Genomic DNA, 27,783 nt, shown 5'->3' on the forward strand with positions numbered 1-27,783 from the left:
GGGGAGGGGATGGGAGTAGCAGCAGCCACCGGAGATGGAGTAGAAGCTGGGTCGCATCACCGGCGCAGGGTGGCCGGATTTGGGGTTTGGCTGTTTTTTTTTTTAATTTTGTTTATATATATATTTTTTTTTTTTGGTTTTTCATATTTTTTTAACCAATTAACACATGACTAGGCCTGTTCACGGATCGGATATCTTATCCGAAATGTGATTTCGGATCGGATATCTGAATACTCAGATATTAGTAATTGATATCCAAATCCGATTTGAAAATTTCGGATATCCGATATTCGAATATTCATAATTTTGGGATCGGATTCTTCGGATATCCATTATCCAATATTAAGTAAAATTGTTATGACTACTTTCTAAATTTCACTAATTTTATCGTTTTTTTATCGCTAAGTTGTAAAACATATTTTAATAAAATAGTAGTCCTTTTGCAATAAATATTATCATCAAATATATTAAGAATATTATAATAAGTTAATAATAAAAGGTTAGTTTTATATGAGCAATTTAAAATTTTTATATAGATTTCACTATTTTAGGCTTTATATTTCGGATATCTTTCGGATATCAGATATTTGAAATTTTGAAAATTAATATCCAAATCCGCATTTGATATCCGCCTTTTCGGATCGGATATCCGATCCAAAATGAAAACTCGGATCGGATATCCAAAAACTCGGATCAGTTACAGATCGGATTATTGGATTTTCGGATTCTCAGATAATTTTGTACAGGCCTACGCATGACACGTGTCACTTTTAAAATAACCGGTATTTGGGATTGAAGAAAAAAAAAACCCCCCAAAGTTCGGATTATTCCAGAATATATGAAAGTTGGGATTATTGTACCAAAATTGATGAAAGTTGGGATTATTTTTTCTAATTTTTCCTATAAAAATTTGGTCTTTTAAGAGTGATGAAATTCAAATTTTCCTAAAACTAATTACTACTTCGTATACAATAAGACCTTTCTCCATATCACTTTTTTTTTTTTTTTTTTTTTTTTTTTTTTTTTTTTTTTTTTTTGTTTTTTGTAAAACACCATACACCTTATTTTTACGGAACTAAAATAAAGCGAATTTTAAAAATGTTTTTTTTTTTTTTTGAATTGAATAGGGCTCAGACAGTCGCACTCGCACACAATATTGCAAGAGAAAGAAGTGCATTAATCTGAGAAGTGTCGCAATTACGAGTCTCACTACCATGTCTTCTCCATCAACTACACCCATCCGCCATTTTTGAATGGCCTCCAAAATTTCTCCTCTTCCCTCAAAACTGAAGCAATTTTCTCTGTCCACAACACATTTCGTTTCACTCTTAGAAAGCTACACCAACACTCGATCCCTCTCTAAAATCAAGCAACTTCACGCTCACATCATCAGTACTGGTATACTTTCTCTCTCCTCTTTCAAACCCTTTACTCTTTGCTCTAATCTTGCTTCAAGTTATGCTCTTTGTGGTCATGTTGCATATGCATGTAAGCTGTTCGACGAATTGCGTCAACCAAAGTTGTTCTTGTATAATGCCGTTATTAGGGCGCATTCTCAAAGTGGTTCGCCATTTGAGGTTCTTAAGCTTTTTGTTGATGTATTGTCATCTGGGTATTTGTTTCCTGACAAATTTACATACCCTTTTGTTATTAAGGCTTGTGGAGACTTGTTGTTGCTTAAGACTGGTGTTGTGATTCATGGGAAAGTTATAACTGGTGGGTTTGGTTCAAATTTGTTTTTGTTGAATTCTTTATTGGCTATGTACATGAATTGTGGTGCGGTTGAGATGGCGAGGTGCGCTTTTTATGTGATGGGTGAGAGGGATATGGTGTCTTGGGCGACTATGATAAGTGGGCTTGTTAAGAATGGGTGTGCTAATGATGCTCTAGTGATCTTTGATGAAATGATTGGTGTTGGTGCAGAGCTTAATAGGTCTGCTGTGTTATCTGTGTTGTCTGCTTGTGGGGATTTAGATGATTTAACTTTTGGAAGAAAGGTTCATGGGATTGTTGAAGAGAGAGGACTACGAGATGATGTATGTGTATGTAATGCGTTGATTAATATGTATACAAGATGTGGTAGCATGAATGATGCTAGAGAAGTGTTTGACAGGATAAAGGAGAAAGATGTAGTGACATGGACCTCTTTGATGAAAGGGTATGTTATGAATGACAATGCTAGATATGCGTTGAACCTTTGTAGGTTGATGCACCTCGAAAAAGTGGTGCCTAATTCAGTGACTATTGCTATGTTGCTTCAGGCTTCTGGAAGTTTGCAGGCAGTGAAACATGGCAGGTGCTTGCATGCTTGGGTAGTTAGGCGAAATCTTTTCCGTGATGCAATCATTGAAACCGCTTTGATTGACATGTATGCGAAATGCAATCGTGTCTGTTATTGCTTTTTAATTTTTGATCAAAGTTCACAGAAGAGAGTAGCATCCTGGAACGCAATGATTTCTGTATATACACATAATGGTTTGGCGAGTAATGCAGTACACTGTTTTAAACAAATGTTGCATGAAGCAATACGTCCTGATGCTATTACTTTTAGTAGTCTCCTTTGTGGTTGTTCTGATTTAGCTGACGGACAACAAGCTTTTAGTGTTCACAGCTACATGTTAAAATCTGGATTTCTATCAGAATACGAAGTTTTGAGGGGCCTGATTGATTTATATTCAAAATGTGGAAGCTTGAAGTATTCTCAGAAGATATTCAGTGAAGTTCCACTGGAGTGCAGAGATATTACTTTGTGGGGTGCACTAATGGCTGGATATGGAGCACATGGGCATGGTGAATATGCAGTTTTACTTTTTAAGCGCATGGTTCAATCTGGAGTTAAACCGAATGAGGTTACCTTCACCTGTGTTCTGGATGCGTGTAGCCATGCTGGTTTAGTAGATGAGGGTCTTGAGCTGTTCACATTGATGCTCAGAACATGCCAAATTAATCCCAGCATTCATCATTATACATGTATGATTGATCTTCTTGGTCGGGCTGGTCGTTTGCAAGAAGCATATGATTTGATCATAACAATGCCGTTTATGCCTAATCATGCTGTTTGGGGTTCTTTGCTGGGTGCTTGCATGGCACATCAAAATGTTGAACTTGGAGAGATTTCGGCAAAATTACTTTTTAATATGGAGCCAGAGAACATGGGTAATTATGTCTTGCTGGCAAACATATATGCTTCTGCAGGCAGATGGAAAGATGCAGAGAATATGCGTTCGATTATAGATAAAGTTGGATTAAGAAAGACGCCTGGTCATAGTTTGGTCGAGGTCAAAGTCAATTAGGTAACCTTGAAAGCCAATGTAATCATGTAATATGTTGTTGGTGTTATGAAATATTTGTGGATATCCATTATCCTCCTTTGTATCATTCTGGAACAATCTAGATCTAGGGTTTATATTCTTATCCATCCAAATTCTAATCATATTGTATGTATATATATACCTTATCATATGGAAAAAAGGATACAGATCAACTCTCTTCCCAATTTCACTCTTATTCTCTTTATTTGAAAGTGTTACAAGACTTAATTAGTTTAAATTTTGGCAGTTTAACTGAATCATTATGTTCATCAATGTAATATCGTTTTTATTGATATAATTAAAGTTCAGTTAGGATTTAAGAAAAATTTTACCATATTGTGAAAGATATGTCGTATATTTAGGTGAGATAATTAAGAAGAGTGATATATATATATTCAAGTATATCTTCAGAAGTTATAATTGTAGTTTAATTTTATCATTTTTATCATCGCGGTATTCCCTTGTCTTGTGGCCTAAGGTCTGACTTGGTGACTTTTATTATGGATAATTACTTGTCTATGATCTTAAGAAGTATTTTACCATTTAATCTAGTTTGATAAATAAAACGAAACAACAAATTGTGAAGGGAGAATTATTTCTTATCGTTTGTAAATTATTAATATGGAAGACACATAGTGTATTAATACTTTAATAGTAATTTCCAAGCTAATACCCTATAATTGCATACACTTATGCTGTACAATTAACATGAACTTATAATTAATACAATGGTCATAATATTAGTTTAGCTTATATTATTAATTTATTATGAAGCATACTGCCTTGATTTCTATATTATATATATTGTGTGATTTCAGTCAAATAAATGTGATGATATTATATACCTACATACGCATATTACTTTCTAATAAAGTATATTGCTTAATTAATAGCATCCACAATATTAATACGATTTTATAGACACTAATCCATGAGAAAGAATGTAAAAAAGGTTTTGATTGTATTCTAAATATTGATTTTTAAGTGAGAATTAAAATACATGCATAGACTACTAGATTTACTTAATCCAAAAGTAAATGAGCTAGAGTTTGTGTGATTAAAAGGAAGCATGTTTGCATGATTTCTTTTTTTTTATGATTACAAATCATTGGAAAGTTTAATTAGAATGTCAAACAGGATTACATATCAACTATATGACCAAGATATAATGTTATGAGTTTATAAGATACTACATGACATTGTGAGAAGCTTTACATGAATGCAATTGAGCAAGAGGAACATTATTAAGTGTTTTGTAAGTATAATTCTATCTAAGCATATTTTTGCTAAAAAGGAGCACATTACATGATACATGACATTGTCAAAAGAATTTATGGCTTAAAAATTAAAGGTGCAAGGGATTTAAAAGGTTGTCGGATTGATTTCATACCCCCATATGCAAGGATTAGGGGGAGATAGTGTTTATTTCATTTGTTTTTATGTAATCCTTGCACATGAATAATTATATATGTTAATGGTCAGTTTCGTACATGCGCTAGCCTAAATTTCAATTCTTTATTTAATAGAGGTGGCCACATGATAATTTAGAATGATACCATCTTAAAGATGGATATGAATAAATGTATTACCTATAAACTAGCTATAAATGTACATATTAAGTTGATGTCCTAGAAGGACAAGATCTGTTGCTATTGAAACTAGAACACCTGAAGTGTGGTAATAAAAAGGGTTCTAACGATAAGAATCCTTGGAAGAGGAAAGAAACAATAATTGACAATGATAAATTTGAGAAATTGACACATTTTTATGCATCTCCCAAAGAGATCATTTCTAGTACATGTTATGATTATATAAATTACTTCAGAAGAGTATAAAATGTTGTCCAACAAGATTAGTATGTATCAAGATTACAATCAATGCTCTAATGAAATATGAGTATTAGTTAATTATCTTGCCAATTGTAGAAAGAAACACATTGGTGTACTTATATCACATCATATTCATGGCCATGTTTAAATTATCTCTAATAAGGTGATCACCAATATTATAAAACTGACCATAATTTGAATACTAAAGGAAAGTGATTGGATGTGATATCAATAATTAGGCCATCCGGGGTTTAATAAATTCCCGTTATGAAAACCTGAAGTTTCGTTTGATATGATAAAAAAATAATGTGCTGACGTTCTCTCATGTTAAATATATGAAACAAATTGAATGGCAAGACATAACATTGAGATAGAGCTATATTTGGATTGTGATTTTTAATAGTTTGTGTTGAAAGAAAAGTTCAAGAGATAATATATATTGGTTTTTCTGAATAAGTGGTGACCAGAAGTTCACTATAATAATTTATATGTTGACAAATAATTAGGTGACCTGAATCTCACCACGTACAAGTTATATGTGAAAATTTTAAGTAACAAGTATCATATTATCAATGTTTCTAGTGATCCCGAAGATCACCATTCACCACCTAGTGAAATTACAAGAAAGTTTATATTTGTATAACAATTCTCTTGATTGGGGCTATTGTATGTCAGCACATAAGAAATATAATTAGAAATTAGCAACTGCACAATTTATTACCCCCTATTAATATTGATCTCTAGAAGAGAGCAAATAAATTTCATCATTCTCCAGAAGAGATATAAATTTGTTGAATATATATGATTATCCTATGAGATGAAATTTGATGCACATGAAATTATATTCTAAGTTGGTGAAGAGTTGCCCCGATATTTCAGATATTTTACCAACTTAGGGGGAAGAATTGAAATAAGTTGACAAAATTATAAAATTAGTTGATCCCTCTAATGATACTTTGTAAAGTTACATGCCAACTTTTGTATCAACATATGTTGCACATATATGATATTATTTGTATACCGTTATGACCCATAGAGATACATATTTTGATTATAGTGATAATGATATTATGTGCATACATTAAGATAGATCTTGCAAATTTTTCTTTAAATCACTGCACCTGAAGTGTAGTTTGTATGATCGGTTTCAATATCAATATGCGATATATGACAAGATAGTGCAGTTGATACTTTTAAAGTATAATAATAGTATATTAATACCACAGTATGTAAAATACCTTTGATAGGTGGTATAGATATCTGAATTATTATAATAGATGGCCTATAATGTAAGAAAATTTATGATGGTACCAACAATGAAAAATGTATTCAGATATCATTGTCAAAATAGCATGCAAATTAAAATTGTACCTTGAGGAATTATATGATGATACCGGTATATGATGGAACCGATAAATAATGCATATGCATGGTATAATGGACTAGTGAATAAGGGATCTGGAATATTTGTCCATTTTAATGTCGACATAATGATAATAATAAAAGTTTATCATGGACCAGAAGTCCAAAGAAATATATGGATTTTTAAAATCCACACTGTACAATGTCTTGCGTTATTTCGAGTCTTATTTATGTTCATATGCATGTGTGAGTCTTAGGTTATTGGATTATTCCTTGCATATGTTCGAAGTTGTAAATGCATTACTCATTGTATAATTTGTTTATCATATTTTTATATCTCATATTGCATGCTTTAATTTCTATATAATAATTGTGGTATATGTCAATGTTCATTCAAAGTATAGTAAGACATATTTACAACTTTGATGGAAAATTAGAAAGAAATACTTATGTTCCAATGGGCTTATACTTGTAATGAAAATATTGATGACGTCGATTGAATAGCATGTTATGAATCATGTAAGAAGAGTTCCTGAAGAACTTATGTATGACGTATTTAAATATTCAGCCCTACAAAGTTTATATCTTGAATATTGCAATTCAATTATTATCAAACTCTTGATAAGTCAATGTGACTACTGACATCTCAACCTGAAGATTGAGCATATGAAAGTTAGTGAGAATTACTATTTGTATTTGCAAGAGAACTATCATGTCAATTATGAAAATTCTACAGAATATTAACGGGATACTTGCATGAGATTGTTTTATTATGGTCCAGATGAACCATGATCAATGTATATAATTACATGTGTTATATTATTAAGATTAAAAACATTAATAATATCGTGTGTTGCCATATAATTATTAAGAAATGTTTGATCAAATAATGATCATCAATTTCTATTATTCACGGCCTCCAGAAGAAGGCATAAAGTATAATGGTTAAGGCAACTTTAAACAGAGATTTCGAATGCAATATGGACAAACACATGTATTATTGTTATAGGTTTAATTTGGTGATATGAAGACTCACTTGTTCACGTAAAGATTTGAAGATTTGGGAGGATCAAAAATCAAGGAATGATACTATTCTGCGTTATGTGAGAAGACTCTCAACTACATTGGATTCATTGCATTAAAAGACCTCAAGTTATGTATTCATCAGGGGGAGAAATTACGCGCTGCACTCTTTTTCCCTTAACCATGGTTTTTGTCCCATATTGGGTTTTCCTGGTAAGGTTTTTAACGAGGCAGCATTTCGAGCGTATTACGAAGAATGTTGTACTCTTTTTCCTTCATTAGGTTTTTATCCCACAGGGTTTTTCCTAATAAGGTTTTAATGAGGCACAGTCTTCGATAATGGACATCCAAGGGGGAGTGTTATGAAATATTTGTGGATATCCATTATCCTCCTTTGTATCATTCTGGAACAATCTAGATCTAGGGTTTATATTCTTATCCATCCAAACTCTAATCATATTGTATGTATATATATACCTTATCATATGGAATAAAGGATACAGATCAACTCTCTTCCCAATTTCACTCTTATTCTCTTTATTTTATAACAGTTGGGTCTATTTTAATGTATAGTTTCTTAGTATAAATTTTTAATAACTTATATAAGTATATAATAAAAGATATTAATGATCAAACATGTGCATCGGTAAGTGTGTCTAGTTAAAATGTTGCAAGTAACAGAGGGAGTACTTCATAAATGTAATAAAAAGAAGTATAAAAGAGTATAGTAGTAATTAGAAAAAGAAGTCATGTGGGGGAGAAGGAAGAATAAAAGAGAGAAGAGGAAGAGTGATGGCTGGTGGGGTTATGTCAGAAGTCAAAAAAATAAAAAGAGGTAACATACAACTGTCACTATTCAGTCTACTCTCCAATTTTTGTTTTAAAGACAAAAAAGATGTGATAGTTTTCATCGACTTTCAAGGAGAAACGGATTCCTCGCCGGAAAACTTATACTTTGGGTTCTTTTTCCTTGGATTCTCCGTCAGGAACGATTGATGCGGCCGATTTTCAATTCATAACGGCCGTAATGGTCGAAATTGCATAGCGTTGAAATGCAGCGTGCTGAATCGGAAAAATTTGGTTCGGTAAAATTCAAATCCGTTACAAAACAGCCGATGCATAACGATGCGGCCGCATTTTAAAACCCTGCCATCAAGAATGCTTAAAAATGACCCATTTCATCTTTTTTGGTAGTGGTCTCGCTCGTTGCTAGGTAAATTTTGACAAAAATTCGGTGGTCATAACTTGAGCCTCGGGTGTCCGAATTAAGCAAACTTTTTTTTCTTTTCAAATTGTGTATTTTTTCGACCTCTATGCAGCTGCAAATTCTCAGGGGTATTTGGTCCAACGAAATCGTGAAAAAGGCCTCTAGCATGGTGAACATGCCATTTTTCTGATCATGGTCTTGCTCTAAGACATATAATTGGATGCTGTAGAGCACGATGATGCGCTCGGGTCATCCCTTGGGGATGGATGGGCGACAATATGTATGACACCCCTTGGGGCTAAGAGCCCCTTGGATGGACGGTGTTTGACACTCCTTTGGACGATGATATGTATGATTCCCCTTTATGGCTAAGAGTCCCTTGGATGGACGATAATATGTATTGAACTTTTTGTGCACAATTACGTATATTGTACGTATTCTCTGAACTCTTTTTTGCATGATTGACAACTGTCTATGACACGTGTGGACCAAATCGATTGTACCAAATTGCGGTTAAATTTTCGAAGCATACATTTCACTATATATAGCAAGTTTCTTATTCATTTTTCATTTTTCATTTTTCATTCACATTTACCTTGTCTGGGTTGTGAATACCTAACAAATCCAACTACACGTCAAAGTGGAAGCAACAAATGCTAGTTTCATGACAAGCTCTCCTAAAGGGCTCCCCCTTGACAACTTACTAAAAGAAGGTGAATAAGAAGCCATTAACAAGAAAGAAAGCATAAGGAAACAAAGGCGTACCTTAAAAGATAGTGTCTTCCAATTAAATTAAAATAAGCACCTCTCTCTTTACAAAGACTTTCCTTGCTACAGTTTTTTGAGATTGAAATTGAGAGTGAGAAATGAATAAGGAACTGGCTATATTTAGAGAAATATATACTTCGAAAAGTGAACCGCAATTTGGTTCAATCGCTTTAGTCCACACACGTGTTACAGACACTTATCAATCATGTAGAAAAGAGTACGGAGAATACGTACAATTTTACAAAATTGTGCACAAAAAATACAATACATATCATCGTCCACCCAAGGGGCTCTTAGCCCCAAGGGCGTCATACATATCATCATCCATCCAAAGGGCTCTTAGCCCCAAGGGGTGTCATATATATCACTGCCCTTCCAAGGCTTTTTGTTGTTACAGGGAAGCAAACAAACAAAATATATATTTACAGTTGTATTTTTCCATGAAAATTGTTTTTCATAATCATTTTTTTGAAAAATGTTTCCGTCAATCAAGGAGACCTAATAAGTTTCAATGTATCATCTTTCCTGTCTCCATAGTAAACCATTTCCATTTGTGTTTAGTTGCTTACTGTATAGATTCCTTCACTTTATTTTCCTGTATCATGAAAAGTACTGCGTATTAGATTAGGAATCGGGGGATCTCTATGAATTGCTGTGAGTTTCAACTTGTGCTCTTTTGCAGATCACTCTGACTTGTAAAACAAAATTCTGCAAAAGGCAGGACAGGTTTATGTGGTGAATTCAATCTTGGATTAAAATCGTTTTCTTTGATAAACAGCCATTGGTGTACTTGACAGGAGTCACAGGACAACTTCGCCCGACTTTTATCTGATGTAATGTACTTATGTACTATTACTGCAGTGTTAATGAATTGGGGAGGGGCTCCTTCGTTTTCCTGATGAGACTGTGATGCTTTTGTGGAGTTGACATTTTACATTTTAAGGGAAGATATGGACATCCACTGGTAGAGTAAGTCATTGAATGTCTCAAACTATGTGTTTTGTAATCAAAGTATTAGTAGAGCACTAGAGCCAAACTGTTCACTTTTTACAGATTAATTGTCCATAAGCCCTATATCATGTAGTTGCAGACCCGTAAGAGTGTATATAATGTCAATCACCTCTATGGATTATTTGGTTGGTTTATTTCTGTTAGGCATAATGCTGTTCATGGTTGTTGAGTTTCTAGAACCAAGTTTGATGAGTGTTAACTCTCACTTGTGTTTGTTGACTTGATAATATTTGGAAAGCAGTAAATTTATGCACTTAGTGCTCCTTAGTTTATCCTAAGCAACAAATTGGGTCTCGCGAGGAAGTTATATAAGTTGAGGTTCCTAATTTTTTAGTATGTCAAGTCTAGAAATAGAAAAGGGGATGAGGAAAAACTTGGACAGAACTAAATTATCCAATTAATTCACCCTTTGAAATCTGTTAACTGTACACATTTTAGGATACAGTCGTCTAATAGTATAAACTTTCATAGTTTATATACACTAGATTTCCTTTGCCAAGTAGTGTCCAGATTTTGAGGAGAGAACACTGCTTTGTTTCCTTATATTTCTTCAGTATAAAATCTGAGTGATTCCAAACACAAGGTAGGCTATGATGAAGTTTCTCTTGCAGGTTTTATAGTTGAGAAAACTATAACACTTAGAAACTCTGAAAACACAACTGAATGAATCAAATTTCTTTTCTCATCGGATTCTTCTATAACCGTTGAGATGGGTTAGTGGGATAAAGGATTTTTAAATATGGCCGCTGTTGCTGCTAAGGGCCTGTTGTCATTGGTAAGACCCCGACCATAAAAGACTTGAACACTGACATTGCAAATCAGTGGAAGGTTAGTCACCCTCCTGTGTCTTTACTTCTCCATGATGCTCTCTCTCTCAGTTCCCCTCCTCAATCTGCTAAGGCTATTCCTCTTTGCTTACAGGGTACTTACAGTTGAAAGCATTGGATGCAACTGATGGCTCATTTTCTCTTTTAAGATAATGTGACTTCTAGTCTGTTTGCTGTTCATCCTCTAAATTTTACTCCGATTGTTATTGTGTTTGATATTTTGCAATCTTGGGCAGCTCAATTGTACTCTCTAGTCCTGTTAATTTACTGAATGGTCCGTCTGCTATAGGTTGAAGCTTGATTTTAAGATGGAATTAGTCATTGTATAATATGAAAAGATTGACTATACCTGATACAATATTTCTCTGTTTAATACTTCCTCTGTTTTCATTTACTTGTAACACTTCCCTAAAAAGGAAATGTCACAATACTTGCAACACACTATAAAAGGAAAGTTACTTTAGGGAAAAACTATACTATTTTCTTTATTTAAAGCACATGACCCATTAAATTTCCTAACAACCACTCATCCCATTATAAAGTGTATTATATCATGTGAACCCCACATTTCTTAAATACCGTAAAAAAGTGTATGTTGCATCTGAAGAAAACGGAGGAAGTATATTGTTTGTTCCTTTGTGTGCAAACTGTAGAGGTTCATTGAATTTGAAGATCAAGAGATGTCCAGTGCGAACTCTTTAACTGTAGTAATGAACTCAAAGAGAACCCTTGGTCTCTTTTGTCACCCAAGGCTCAAGCACTTCCAACACCAGGAATCACCGCCCATTCTATCACTCGACTCTTGCCAGAAAACTGCAATTTGAACCAATTGTCTTTCCCTGGTGTAAACAGGTCAAGAGCCTCCTCTGCTGCTGCATGTGGGCCGCAGGGCCGGTATGGCCATGCATTGTTATTGTTGTTGGACCTACCCGTTGTTACGGGTAAGGCTTCAGATTGATAGAAAATCGCCCTGTCTCGCCTCTTTTACCCACTAATGTTTGCCACCAGTGCTCAGCCTTTCCACCGATCCATTTGCTACTGCCACCACTGCTGTCAGCTAGGAGCTGTCATTGCTTGCTGTCGTGTTGCTGCACAAGTGCAAGGTGGTGCGAGTGTTGTGTTGCTGTTACCCGTGAAATGAATTTTACTGCTCGCCTATCTACTATCTTTTTTATCCCAAGAGCCTAAAATGGGTTGATACATTATATTATAATTTGCCCAAGCCTTGATCTCAATTCCCAATTTTGTTTCTGATTTCAATTAGTAAGGCCCAATTGAACTTATGTCCTTATGTAGTTAATTTGGTTTTTAGAAATTGATTTATATTAAATTATTAAGCATTTTACATAGGATTTTTTAATTTAGTTTTATGAGTGAATATAAATTACAAAATTATTTTTATTGTTTAATGATAAGATAATACTCCAGTGTTATCTTTGATTGATTAAATTAAGTACAACTAGTTTTATTACAACCCATTGCATTTCTTGTTGATCTTTAAATGAGTTCATAAGTAACAAAAGGATTTCTTAAGGAGAACGTATTAAAGATAAAAAAAAATTTTGTTGAGCAAGTGTTAATCATTAGTATTGATGTTTGTGAAGAATTATTTCGAGCGCAGAAATATAGATATTGTGCTAGATGGTGATTGAGATTTATGAATTTTTACGAAAGTTAGATCCTGTGATATCATGATATGTAAAGGTTTTCAACTTGTGTTTATTTCATTACAAGTCTTAGGGCCTGTTCTCATATGTTGAAATTCAGTTCAGTTCAGCCGAGTTCAATTCAGTTCAGCTCAGCTCCTAATTTCCTTCTCTTATAAAATATTCATTTCAGTTCTGAGCTGAGTTCAGTTAATGAGAATATGCCCTTAATGTAAGCTACGTGGTTTGCAAGCTAATATTATATGAAGGCTTCATTTGTTTTGATGGAATATATTTTTCTATGAAATAATTTTCATTTTTCATTTTTTTTTTTTTAATTTTTTTTATGCAAATGAGGGCAAAACCCCAACCAAGAAGAGGAAACAAAAAACTAAAACAAAAGCAAACTAAAATAACAAGAAGGGATTAAGGGGGGATGGAACCGTGGCAAAGCTACACCTACGATATCATTATGTAAAATACGCCCTAAAGCTAGGGGTGAGACTTGAATCAACTCTATTTTGTTGTTCTGATATACTCCTTGATTGGCTAACCAATCAGCCGCTCTATTAGCTTCACGGTAGATATGCTTGACTTCAATACCCCATGATGGGTCAGCTAGAAGGTCTTTGCAATAGTAAAGGGGTGGAAAATAATTTGTCCAAATGTACAGAGTAGTAAATAGTTTTCCTAATGGTAGAAAATAACATTTTCCTCCTTACATCCCTTACTTCTCTTGTCATCTATCTTCTCTTTTCCATTCATATTTTCTCCTTCCTGTATAATTTTTTTTTATAAGGAAACAAACAAAGACAAACTATTTTTACAATTAAGGTTTTCCCTAGAAAATCATTTTTCTAAAAAGTTGTTTTCCGTTGAAATAAAACGGAGCCTAAGTTTATTTAAGGTACACTTTTATCTATCATATATTGGGTTTAAAAGATTATTTCAAAGGAATATCGACAAGTGTAACTCACATGGACAATTGAATTGTTTGATAATGAGTTTATATGGTGTTTATTTGCTTTATTTTTTGTGTTTGTTTGCTCTTTTTGTTGCTTTGTTATTTCGTCTGTAAGGTTTCTTCCTCGTTCAGCACCAAAAAAAAAAAAATGGTATTTACTTTAAATGATACTAATAGAATAAGAATATTTTGGAAATGTGTTTTGAATACGGCACTTAAAGTATTTTGTGTTTGAACGTTTCTTATGAGGAAAGAAGCTATGTATTTAAGAACATCTTATTCAACACAAATGAAAAGTAAGTATTATCAACTACCCACCCTACTCATCATCCTTGGCTCAAAGTCTTAAACGTCTGCTGAAATGTAGAGGACTAGTGCTTCACAAATTCTTTGAATGTTCAAGGACTTTAATTGTGGCATTTGAATATTTAAAACCTAAACCGAAAATGCAAGTAATCAACCTGAAATATTTGGTTTAGAATCAAAGCTTTAATGAAGGAAATCAAACTAAGGCTACGAAGACATTGATAGGTTCTTAAATTGTGTCATATAATAAACCACCAGTAGAACGCCGGCGCCGTAATAAACAATAAGGCGACCCCCAAGGACTGCCCATTGCTACTCGATGACTCTCTGCAGATCCCTAATGAAGGTAAATTTATAGGCCAATAAGGTTTTTATGGCCAACATTGATTCAGTACACTAACCTTCAGTTTATGGGATAGTTTATGAGTCATAACTTTTGTTCAGATGAGATGTACGAATTCTTGTCGATGAAAATCACGAGTACTCAAAGAAATATAAATTTGCACAGATTAAACATCGTTCAAGAATCTAGTGGCGGAAAATAATAGGGACCCGAACAGACAGTGATTCGGGGTGTAGTATAACTAAGCATTGTTGTCTGTGATACTTGAGAAAGAATTTCTGCACATTTAGATATCCCTCAAGAATCGTACACAAGCAAAATTTAATGATATGACCTAGGATTAATCCCCAACTACAAGGAACCTGTTGCAGAAGACAAATCTTACCCTAGCCAAAAGTAGGAAAACTGAAATCTAGTTGATGGAAAATAACAGGAACCAAAAAATGATATTAAAGAGAAAAAAGAATTAACTATATCCCGATCTTTTGCTTGGCAGATGAGGAACCATCACCATCGGGGAGCTCATATGAAGTCCAACTTGGCCTTCGGCTTGATGCACTGAGCTGCAATTATAGGAAGGGCAATATTCTGTGCGTAGTATGTATCTTCAATTATTGAACTATATCCCATAAGACGTGAGAAGCCCACAGAACGAGCATTACTGTCCTTTCTCAACCAAAAGAATTAACAAGAGTTGTTATTTTACAGATGGAAAAAATGAATTCTTGTGCCATGCTAGTCTCCACCCTAACTCAGCTACTCCCCTTTAATTTGAGAAGCCATTGCCGAGTCTTAAACCTCAAATATCTAACCATTTGGCGAATTCTATGATGCCTCTTCCCTTCACTTCTCTACCCATTAGAAAACACACATCAGAAGCAGACATCCATTTTTATCCTGCCTTTTTTTTTTCTTCAGATTCTCATGTAGCTGACTGACGACTATGACTCCAATATGTGACAATTTCTAATAAAATCATTTGTATAGTTGACATACTTGGTCCAAAAGGGTCGAAGATGATCGAAGCCAATTGGAAGCCATGGTTTCGACTGACCGTTGTAATGAATAACTGCCGCTTTCTTCACACTCTCAAGATTTGTCTTATTCTGGTAGCCCAAACCGAGCATATGCCAAGATGGGTCAATCGGATGTACATGGCCCTTAAAAGCAATCAAAGCTGGAGGCAGAGTTCCAAGTTTCCACATGGTAAGGTTTGCATTCAAGTTCTGCACAATAAATAACATAAAATCCATGTCACACAACTCAATGCCAGTATAACAAAAAATCTATAGGACACATATCATCTGCAAATTTCTGTACCACATTGTCTACTTATTTCAAATATGAGGATTGAAAAAAAAGCTGTCACTAAAATTAATACAATTAAACAAGGGTCATTAAAAAAGACAAAGACTGAACCTAAAAGTAGTGTGGCATGAAGGAAGTCTTAAACATATGAATATATATATATATATATATATATATATATATATATATATATATATATATATATATATATATATATATATATACTACCTCCGTTAACATTTACTTGCAACTTTGGAATATTTTATGTCTTTCAAATAATACCCCAAAGTTGCAAGTAAATGTTAACGGAGGTAGTATATATATATATGTATGGTTTTTTTTTTTTTTTTTTTTTTTTTTTTTTGAGGCGTAATAAATTCTATATTTCTATGAACAAAAAATAAACTCCCATTAATGGCATAAAGTAAAAAAGGTGTATGTAATCTGAATTAAAAAATATATATATATTGACAAAGTAAGCAAGGTTATCAGAAACTATTAGCATATTAAACCCCAAAGTTTCCCATTCATTTTATTACATATATATGCATTACAATCCTTATAAGACCCATGCTTCTACAGAGCCACAAGGGAGGGAAGCTAAAAATCTAAATGTCAAACTTAGAAAGTCTTTAGTCTTTTCAAGAATCCTCCTTGATAATTTGCTTATTTTTTCAGAAAGGAGAACTTGAAAAGAAGTCTGAAAGGGCTAGATTCAACGTATTACTCTTTAAAGATCAGAGCCTTCAGACCACACCCAGCCTCAACCGGCCATTATACTACTACCTAAAATAAAATATTCCTATCAAACAGCATATGACAGATAAAAACAGAAACAGGAGGGCTCAGAAAATTGCAGGTTTGGTGAGCATTAGCAATGACCATCAACTTCCTATTGGTATGCCCTTTAAGTCTCTGATTCAAATTTTGGTAGTGGTTGGGGGGGGGGGGGGGGGTGTTGTGCGAGAGTAATGGGATGCAGATTAAACACTTCATGATAATATAGCTTTTCCATGCCCCACCATATTTCCCTCATGGCCACAGCATCCCGGCACCCCCCCCCCCCCCCCTCTCTCTCTCTCTTCCGATTCAGCATATAAACTCCAAGAATATGTAAATCAGAAACACACAGAAGAATACAATTGAGAACATTTTTAAAATTTTACCTCCTTAAGCCAAGAGTGATAAGTATCCCTTATTCTTGCCTTTCTCCACGCACGCAGATCAAATACGTTCATCCCATAAGCCCATGCACATTCATCAGGATTCAAATTCTGTGATATGAGAGGGTGGGAGAAATTGAAATAATTTCTGAATGTCTTGGACATCACCCACTCGTCTGCACCTCTACAAGTCTCTACAGCTCCATTTACCTTCCCCTCAAGGTCAATATCCCAAAGAGGAGCTAGGTCACGCTGAATTACCACATCATCATCCAAAAATACTATCTTGTCGAGATTTGGGAATAGCTGCTCCAAAACCATGTTATGAAATTAAAAACCAGCTTGGTTTACACTAACAGTACACTATACACATTAATGGCTTAATGCACCTTAAACACGTATTAATACACACGCTACAGAGTACTCATAAAAAAACTATTATAAGATGGACAAACAAGAAGCCTCAAGAGATATCAAATCATGAAAAGAAAATCATAATCAGCAAGGTGTTTTGCACAAGCCTGCCTAAATGGGAAGATAGTTAACAAGAGGGCAAAATAGGTGTTCACTCTTCCAATTTCCTTCAAAAGGTATTGGGGCTGGAGTGGGACAATGAGAAAAATGAAGTTTAAAGAAATGGACAGGAAGACATGCATTGACATTCACTAACAAATTCAACTTTTGAGATCAATCAGCAGATACTTGTATTTAGAGTAAGATTTCCAAGCTCTCTTGCATCCACTATCCCTTTCTTTTTCAGGAAATTAGTCTTTGTGTTTCTCATATTTGTTTCAGAATTTCACTCAATCCATAAAATTTTATAGCATCAATCCCAACAAAATAAATACACAGTCATCAAAGTCAAACAAATAATGTGCCTCAGACAATTACCTCAGGTAAATAGATCCGGATATGGTTGAGCAATGAAATGTATTTTGGACTTCTCGCCTGTAATTTTGAAGCAAAAGTTCTTGGAGTAGTCTCGCTGAGATTGGCTCCTGTCACATGGTTTCCATGATAGTAATTACGTATTCCATTATGGCTCTCTATAGCTTCCAGAACTGGAATGTTCTCTCTGGTTAACCAGTCAAACTGGTGGACACCTTTTACCTCAACAATTGCAGGTGAGACAGGATTTAGAGCAAACCAAGAATGCATGCCAGCATAAGTTTTCTTGTCAGTGATAACATGAAAGACTATTTTCTCAGGTTTCAAAGATGACTGCACAGCAGAAGCAACCACCACTGAAGCAGCCAAAATATTATCCGTGGACAAAACAAAATGGTACATGGAATTGTCAGATAGCAGTGGGAGCAACTCCGGAGGGGGCAATTGTTTGCGAGCATGAGCATTAGAAGAGTACTCATCAGTCAAACGCAGAGACAAACAATGGATGCCTTTTGGAATTGAACTAGCAGCAAAGTGTTTGTTCATCAGCTCTGCAAACTTAGCTTCCCTAATTTCTCTTTCAAATTTCTCTATCTGTTAAGTAACAATTTATATCGTTAACAATCACTTCATTACCATACACAAACATAAACACAAATACACATTAGCATATCTAGATATGTTATTGTTGGAGATCAAACACCAATATTAGCTACAAGGCCATAACATAGGTTGTAATCAGAGAAGACCTTCCATTATAGTTAATGAACCACACCAAAAGACAACCATCGCGTGCATCATAATTGATAGAAACATAAGTTCTAAAACTTTATATTATTTATGAGAGGGATGAGTACCACCCACCTTTATTTGATGTAATGTAAAGAAGTCACAAATGCCCTATAACCATAAAATTACAAAAGCTACAGAGTCACCCAAATCACTTTTTTGTTTTACTTTGTGAACATCACATCATACTCTAAGAATCTATATAGAACAAATATTATTTCAATCACGATAATTGATCTTAGTTTCTCCATTCCAGCTGCTCTCTTTGTTTCTAGAACAGAGAGCATCATGCCTAATGTACTCAATGCAGAAAACAACAGAGAGTCTCCAATCTATTGCATTGAAAATTTTTAGGTCACCTAATCCTTCAACCAGGCCAGAGATCCAGAAAGTGCAGATAGATTTTCATCCTCTATGTCAGTGTCCCATATTCCGCGATTTGCTATAATACATGGAACAGGTGATAGGAGAACAATTCGCTACCTATATACTTTGAATTAGCCCACAAGTGTTGGAAGCACTACTACAAATTACACAGTTTAACAAATTATGTACATTTCAGAAACATAAGGGAAGGCTAGTTGCTAACAAAGATTATGAAGACAAATATTCATGGACATCAGAGTTGATAGTCAAAATAGAACAGGAAATTCTCTTAGTTGGTTATAAATGACATTCCTATCTTTTATCGTCCCAAAATGCCATATTGCTCTCTTCGTAACAGTACAAATATACTACTAAACAACAAAAGTTAGGGAATATATATGACATTCTAAATTTTAAAAACAGTAACTTATGTTGCAAGAGGAATACCTGTTGGGTTTTCACTTTTCAGTGACAATTTTCTAAACTTCTAGAAAGAAAAAGTCTTATGTAGACCAAATTAGCAATGGAAGTAACTGCTACCTTAGTTTTATCAGTCCAACAGACCACTATTCACGATGGTAAAAAAAATGTATTGAGCGAAAAGAAAATTATCAAGAGCTCCTTTGTTTTAACTATCTGTAATTAATGTTGCAGGAGAAGAAACCATAATAGAGTACCTGAACTCTCTAAATATTATATAATAAAAAGTTTTGTCTCCATATATTCCAAAACAATATTATAATGACATTTCTGCATACTTTAGTTTACCAAAGATTATATAAATAAAAAGTTGTGTCTCCATATATTCCAAAACAATATAATAATGACATTTCTGCATACTTTAGTTTACCATATGCATTCTCGTAAGTGTAATATACACAATTTCAACTGAGAAAAGTTAGAAAGATATACATCCACAAGATCTAACTTCATGCAAACTTCCACAAATAATGTAAGCTGAAGACCAGAACATAGGCTTCGTGATATGAAAGAGCAATACATACCGTTCCTTTTAAGATGAAACCAAAGGTTTTTGCGTCATATTGGTTGTTCTTCATATCAGACACAAGTTGACTGTATGAATCTGGAAGCTTTAGACCAGATGGCATCTCTTCACCATTGACCTGATTAAGAATTTTGTAGAAATCTCTAACCAGCCTCTGTTGCAACATGAAAAAGAGAATGAGAAAATGTAAATTTGCTTCACATAAGACAAACTATAATACAATAACATGCACAAAATTAATACCCCTGAATCATCTCTACCGAGGAGCCTGGGACCAAAACGCCTACCTAAACAATCTGTAACATAATGGAAAGACAAAAGTCAAAATCATAGTTTCCTTGAATAGTTGGCCGTACAGAATAGTAGATCAAGCAAAAACAAGGTTAATTTTTTTTTTATCCAGAAGAAAGCCAGCAGAAAATTGCACATGACAGCAGAATAATAGATTAGTTTATATATAATAGTTGTGGCCTTTGAATTAAGCTATAATTATTTGACAAACACTCAAATGAACCGGAGGTCGGCATGCAAACACACTAATAGACAAGAAAGAAACTCAAGAGAGACACAAGATACAATGTAGCAGCCTTTCAAGGTTATGTGTGATTTCACAAAAAATTTAAGCCATAATGGTAAGTACAACCTTTCCTCTGTAACTGCTTTACACCTCAAAATTTCAACGGCTCTATCTAAGATAAGAAAGAGAGGAATAAAACTTTACAAAGCGCACAATAATAGAGGCCACCAAAATAGATCAACGTGAAACATATATATCATTCAAAGTAATGTTCAAGCCATGTTAACAAAATTTCAAATATAATATTGCCCTAGTGCACAGTACAAAAAAGCAATAAAACATTGCAAGAACCATTGAATGAGCAAACATTCTTTCCTTTACTTCTCTCATTTTCTTTCTTTCTCTCCCTTCCGAAAGGAGGTGAACTATGGTGAATGTCAGGTTCAATTATTCAAATGCTAGCGAGTTAAGACATGCTCCCTGCTATATTGCAAAATATACAAAACCCCTGTGAAAACATGCACCCTAGAACTAGATTAGGCATCAGCTCAACTCATTAGGCATCTTCACAATTATAAGATCGCTGATCACACTTTAATCAATGATAAAACAACACCGGGACCATCTCTGATTTCATGAACAAGTGTAAGCGCATCTGTGCATTAAATCTTACCAATTGCATTACAGGATACATCCATATATGTCTAAATACCAACAATTATAACATTCCGTATACAAAAATCAATAAACCAACGACAGTATCTCACTAGAGAGAGAAAGAAACAAATGGTTGTGCAAGATACAAATAAAAATCGAAACGGTGATTTCAGTTATACTGCTATAGTAATTAGTAACGCCCAAAACACCTAGTGATTGCAACGATTGCCGTCTAAAGCAGCAACCTAAAACAATACTAAAGATCACAAAAAGCTCAACAACGATTAATAATCCAATCCCAATCAACACAATGGGAACAAACACAATCGCTTATACCCAAAACTAACCTAACTCAAACCCAAAAAAACCAAGAAATCAGAAATCAACCAAGTGTCGGCAACCCCAAAACCATCCTAATCAAAGTGTTCCATGTCAATCGAATTCAAGAAATCGAAAACAAACACACCCACAAATCCAAACAATCAGATTCCAATTCCAATCAATGCAAATCGATACACAACCAAATCAAACGAAAATGAAAACCAAGATCCAGAAAATAATGGAATCAAAATCATACCTAAAGAAGAACAATTGTTGACACCTTCAAGAGTAACAACAGCAGTAAGAATGAAGACGAACGGCAACAAAAAAGCAAGAATGAGGATTGTATGAAAAAGGGTACGATATGAAATGTGACGAGCAGCTACTTTGATCTTCATCAAGTCAACGAACCCACCATTGCTCGATGATATAGTTATACTTCTCATGCTCGGCGACAAGTGCAGCTGCATCCTCGTCCTCTAACCAATTCTCTATATATAACTATCAAACAACTACAACAAACATAACATAATAAATTCTGTTCCTGCTGTTGCTCGGGTTCATTCGATTTTGGTTGTATATTCAATTCTCCTATTATCGGTTTCCCCTCGACCCATCTCCCCCTCGACAACCTCTCCAACATCCGATCAACAATGATCCCTCTTTTTTTTTTCAAACCCCTTAAAAAAAAAAAAAAAAAATAACAACAATCCCTTGTTGTCAAGAAAAACAACAACCCACCCTAGTTTTTAATCTTGTTGCTCAGATTCAACAAGTTGGGATTGATTTATACTATATTATAATATGAAAAATGATATGAAATGAAATTATTCTGTGATGACGGAATAATTTCTTTCTTTGTTGTTGGATTTGGTTAAGTGGGTTTTCAATTTTTTTTTAAATATTTTTCTTTTGGGAAATTAGTTGTTTGAGTAATTGAAAATCAGCATTGAAGGAAAGAAGGGAAAGAGGGTAAATAAGCTGAAGCTTTTTTAGTCTACTCTCTCATGGATGGATCGGGGTAGAGAGAGAAACTAGAGAGAGATTGGGAACAAGGGAAGAAAAACAAAGGAAAATCTGATAAAAATGAAAAAAGAAAACAAAAATAATGAAATTTTGTTTGTTTAATTTTCCTCGTTCTTTCGGGGTTTTTTTTTTTCTTCTTTACTGTATTTTTAATTTTTAAAAAAATTATAAATTGATTTTAAGATGTATTTATTAAATTTATTAATTAATTAATTAAATAGAAATGTATGAATAATTAAATAATAGATAAATAAAATAAAAATAAAATGTATGATTAAATAATTAATGAGAAAGGTGAGATTTAGAGTAAAAAGTCAATAAGATTGAAATGGAATGCCGTGTTTGGATCGGTTGGTTGGATCGGGGGCCGTCGGCAAAGGGGTTTGACCTCGAGATTGGAGGAAGTTGGAAAGAGGGAAGTGAGGGAGAAATTCTGCTCATTTTAGACCTTTCTTTCTCCTATGTTTATGGACAAGCATAAGATTCAAATTTTATTTATTTTAATTAAATTATGGAAGGTTTTGTAGTTGTATGTTTGTAGTGAGAAATGGATCTTGTCAAAAAAAAAAAAAAAAAAAAAAAAAAAAAAGGAAAAAAGGTGAAAAAAATATGTATGATTGTTGGCTAATGATTAGCGAGCTTTCAATAATATTATTATGATTTTATTATGATAGCTATAAATATGTAGAACTCTATAAAATAATATCTTAGACATTAAGGAGTATAAGATAACAACATAAATAAATTTTTGGTTGCTCTACATCCAATTAGTTGACACATTTCGATTGGTATAAGATTTAAGGAATTTTTAGTTAACTTCTTAATTAATTGTGTGATAGTTGGTATTATAGTGTTTTTACGGAATATTATAATCTCTCTGTTTCATAATTAATCACAACAATTTGACTGGCAAACGAGTCAATGCACAACTTTAACCATTAATATTTGTAAGCTTTCATTAATAAGTTAAAAAAAAATTGATACATAGTGAAAATATATATAAAGACTAATCCAAAAATATTTAAGATGGCAACTTAAAATTTTTATTTATTGGTAAATAATACCATGGTAAATAATACTATAATCAAAGTAATTATATCAATGATTCAAAGGTTTTTTTTTTTTTTTTGGTGTTCTACCCGGTTCACCCTTTAGGCTAATCCGAATTCGGATCAGTTCTGGCTGGTTAGGTTCCAGTCCCCTCCCGATTGTTGTTGCGGGGGGATTGAACACGAGTCCTCCCTATCAAGTGTAGTCTCAATCATCACTACACCAACAACCAATTGGTTTATTTGGTAGGTAGTGGGTAAGTATTATTAATGACACAGGGTACAGAGTAAAAGGAGAAAATACAAATTTATCTCTTTGATAAATAAAATATGATTATCTTTTTTGATAAATAAGATATGATTATCAAATGGCAAAATTGTATATAAAATAACTTTTTAATAAAAATGGACAGTTGATTTATTTACATAATAAAAATAAACCCACAATAGTTGATTTATTTACAAATATGCCATGACTATAAAAAAATGTACAAATTTTGTTTATGAAGAAGATCAAGCTTCCTCAAAAGAAAAGTAACCTGTGATAAGTGAATTTTCTTATTAAAAAAAATAATAATAAAAAAAAATACATTGAATAAGCAATTGTATGAGATGACCAATTGAGTACAATGTATTTCACATATGAATGTGATTAGTTTGAGATTAGCTTTTGCAAAAGGAAAAGTATTGTTTGAGTCGATCATTTTCATGCACCTCATTTTCCTTCGATCTCTAAAACTTTTAATGTCTTCCATTTTCATCAACTACTAAATAATCATTCTTTCCCAATTTCTACATAAAATTCGAAAAATCATTGATCATCATTAACACAACCGCTATGTCAGTTGCTTCTTCGAGCTCCAATCTTCCATACATTCACAATAATGCATTGAATGAAACCAATCTTACCCATCAATGGACCTTCAGTAGTATCATCCTCCATTGTAGAAATTCTACGTTTTCTCAGACAAAAGCGTCACGTAAAATCATGAATTCGACCCTTGGAAGAGAGACAAATTTGGATTTGTTGTCAAATCATATAATAACTCGGAATCTACGGTGATGATTCCAAATGATGATGTTCGTTTTTTAGAGGTGAATGTTTCGCCTGGCCTCGATGACGGTGGTTATTTCGACGATGGTAATGGGAAGTTACCGCTTGAAAATAATGGTGGAGATGGCGGAGGTGGTGGTGGAGAAGGAGACAGTGATGCTTATGTTTCGTTTCTTCTTATTGATGCACTTGGTTATGGTTATGATGGTGATGATGAGGATGATGATGGTTATTTGTAGGGGATTATATCTTAGTACATTAGTATCTTAAATAATATCTTAGTACAATATAATCTTAATATACATTTAAGTTATATCTTAGCATTATGTTGGTATTATATATTGAAATGTTTGTTGATATCATATATTGAAGTGTTAGTATTAAAATGTTGGGATCAAGGTATATTAAAATGTTGGGATAGAGCCATAGAGGTATTGTTGGTATTAAAATATTGAGAGTGAGGTATAACTCAAGCGATTAGATATTATATAATGAAGTGTTGAAATCATATACTACCTCCGGTCCACTTTACCCGTAACTTTGAAGGGGTTTGCGGAGGCCGAGGTAAAACTTTTAAGGGGGGATTTAGAAAAAGTAAGGGTATGTAATTAGGAGTTAAAATTGGAGGGAATACTTGTTTCCCATTTTATTGACTTTTTTTAGGGGTTGTACTTTAGTGAAAAGAGTGGGAAATTCCCACCTTTTTTTCCCTATCAGTGATATGTCTATTTTATATAGTGTTTTACCCCCGTCCCGTGGTCATTATTAGTAGTGTTTTTGGCTCTTTCGGACCACTTTTATTACTAATTTGTATGTTCTAGTGTTTTCGTAGTTTTAGTTGTATTTTACATGAAATTGCACTCTTGGAGCATTTTCCCGGGCCTTATTGGATCGACTACGGAAGCTAGAAGGACACGGCCACCTTTGGAGCCCAAGATCGGTGAGAGCCGGTGACTAAGGGCTCGGTTATTTGGATCACGAGGCAATTGGACCATGTATTCGAGACCCGAGAGGAAATATGGATTGGGCCGAGAAATCTAGCCCAATCGAAGTCCAAGCCTTGAAGATGAAGACCAGGCCCGATCGGGCAAGCATACGCCCGATCGGGCGGCTGCGCGCATGAGTGCCATCAAGGAAAGGCGCGCCCGATCGGGTGAGCGTAGGCTCGATCGGGCGCGGCATATCAGAAGGAGCGTTGTAAAAAAGGCGGGCCCGATCGGGCGCCCCTTCGCCCGATCGGGCGCGTGTTTTTCCTAGAGTCTGATTAAGTTTAGTTTAATTCGTGTTTTAGGGGAAGTATATATACGTTTTGTACGGAATAATTACTTACCTCTTTCTCTTAGACTTTCTCTCTCTACTTAGTATTTTTCTCTCTCTTAAATTCTCTCTAAACTCTTGTTCTTAATTCCTTCATTAATTCCAGATTTATTTTGGTACAATTTCTTCCCTTTTTAATATCAGCTATTTTAATTGTTTTCTTGATTATGTTCTTATTTATTTATTTGATTGGTTTAGTTATGATGATTAGTGAGTAGTTTAATTCTTGGGTTTATGGGGATCCATAATTAATATGAAGGGATAGTTTGTTATTATTGATTGTTGATATTGCATGATAATTTCCTATTGAATTGTTTTAATTCTTTGCAATTAGATTATGAATCGAGCAGATGTAATTTGATTATGAATGTTTAGCAATATTGAATTGATGAATCGAGCAGATGTTGATTTAATATTAAAGGCTATTTTTAATAGGAACTTAGGTCTAATAAATTGCGAGAGCCTGTTAGATCTATGTTGGTTAATAAATTGCGAGAGCCTGTTAACCATGTTATTTGTGCATTGTTAATTATTAATTACTTCGTTCTATCCCGGAATATTAATTATTGGTGAACCTGTGACCCTAGGTTTCCTTATTATTGATTCTTTTCTCCCTAAACTCATTCTTCGTAGTATAGAATTCACTTTTAAAATATTGGTTACTTAGATAATTTAGATTATATTAATTAATTAGAATTAAAAAGACATGTTTCCCTGTGGAGTTCGACCCTACTTCCCTATCTACCTTAGTTAGTGATTTAGGTAATTATTTTTGATTAGGGGATACGACTTTACCCTGTCAAAAATTGGCGCCGTTGCCGGGGAAACGGTTTTATTTTTATTTTCTGATTATATTTTTGTAGTCTAGATTATCCCCCCTTTTGCCTCAGAGAACATTAGTTCTTTGAGGCAAATCTCATATTTGTCTTTAGTTCTTTGTTTATGCCCAGGTGTTCTAGATCAGGTGACATCCCTTTTGATCCTGAGATCGAGCGTTCTTTTCATAGGCAAAGGAGACTCTACAGAAAAATTCTGGCGGGTTCTGAGGAGGACAACGATCGTAGAGATCCTCCCCCTGATTCTAGTGATACAGATATTCCTTCAGATTCAGAATCAGAGATGACGACCCAGAAGAAACTCAGTGATTATTCGCAACCGAAGCTCACAGATTTCCCGCACCTTACTCCTACTCCGGCTCTAGATGGAGTTCAATTTGAGATCAAGCCCCAATTTATCACTATGATAGAGAGGAAGCAGTTCAGCGGAGCTAAGGGTGAAGATCCTAATCTTCACATCGCAGATTTCTACCAATATTGTGACACCATTAGACAAGTTGGGGTTACGCAGGACCAAATCAGGGAGATTCTTTTTCCCTTTTCATTATGTGGCAAATCAAAATTATGGTTTAATGGTTTGAATAGAACTGCACTTGGTATTACTGACTGGGAAACTCTTGCTTTGAATTTCTATAATAAATATTATCCTGCAGAGAGAACAGCGGTACTAAGAAGTGCTATTCAGAACTTCGCTCAAGAGGCCGACGAAACGTTATATGAGGCTTGGGAGAGGTTCAAGGATCTACAGAGAGAGTGCCCCCACCATAATCTAGCACAATGGCAATTGATCCAAGCATTTTATAATGGACTTGGAAATTCTTCTAGATCAGTACTAGATTCGGCAGCTAGTGGGAGGTTTATGAATTTAAATGTGGATGATGCAGGACAG

The 27,783-nt window shown here is 34.2% G+C and overlaps 2 protein-coding genes and 1 non-coding gene across 3 annotated transcripts; 1 reads left to right on the plus strand and 2 right to left on the minus strand.

Moving 5' to 3' along the window:
• The first annotated feature begins 816 nt into the window (after positions 1-816).
• On the plus strand, positions 817-3,418 carry LOC145555919 (pentatricopeptide repeat-containing protein At5g39350-like). Its single transcript, XM_081617634.1, has one exon. It carries the CDS (start codon positions 1,254-1,256, stop codon positions 3,291-3,293), a length of 2,040 nt encoding a protein of 679 aa, XP_081473760.1. The 5' UTR covers positions 817-1,253; the 3' UTR covers positions 3,294-3,418.
• Positions 3,419-14,786: 11,368 nt separating this feature from the next.
• LOC145641764 (putative galacturonosyltransferase 14) lies at positions 14,787-22,707 on the minus strand. Its single transcript, XM_081692707.1, has 6 exons — positions 21,869-22,707; positions 20,361-20,413; positions 20,116-20,271; positions 17,960-18,550; positions 17,072-17,374; positions 14,787-15,823 (listed from the first exon to the last, which is right to left on the minus strand). The coding sequence occupies exons 1-6, from the start codon at positions 22,080-22,082 to the stop codon at positions 15,539-15,541; spliced, it is 1,602 nt and encodes a 533-aa protein (XP_081548833.1). The 5' UTR covers positions 22,083-22,707; the 3' UTR covers positions 14,787-15,538.
• A 4,851-nt stretch (positions 22,708-27,558) lies between these two features.
• On the minus strand, positions 27,559-27,665 carry LOC145557038 (small nucleolar RNA R71). Its single transcript, XR_014092119.1, has one exon. It is a non-coding gene; the product is annotated as a small nucleolar RNA R71 (small nucleolar RNA).
• Positions 27,666-27,783: the final 118 nt, after the last annotated feature.

This window comes from Chenopodium album, chromosome 8, assembly GCF_948465745.1.
Source record: "Chenopodium album chromosome 8, dcCheAlbu1.1, whole genome shotgun sequence".
NCBI classification, from domain to species: domain Eukaryota; kingdom Viridiplantae; phylum Streptophyta; class Magnoliopsida; order Caryophyllales; family Amaranthaceae; genus Chenopodium; species Chenopodium album.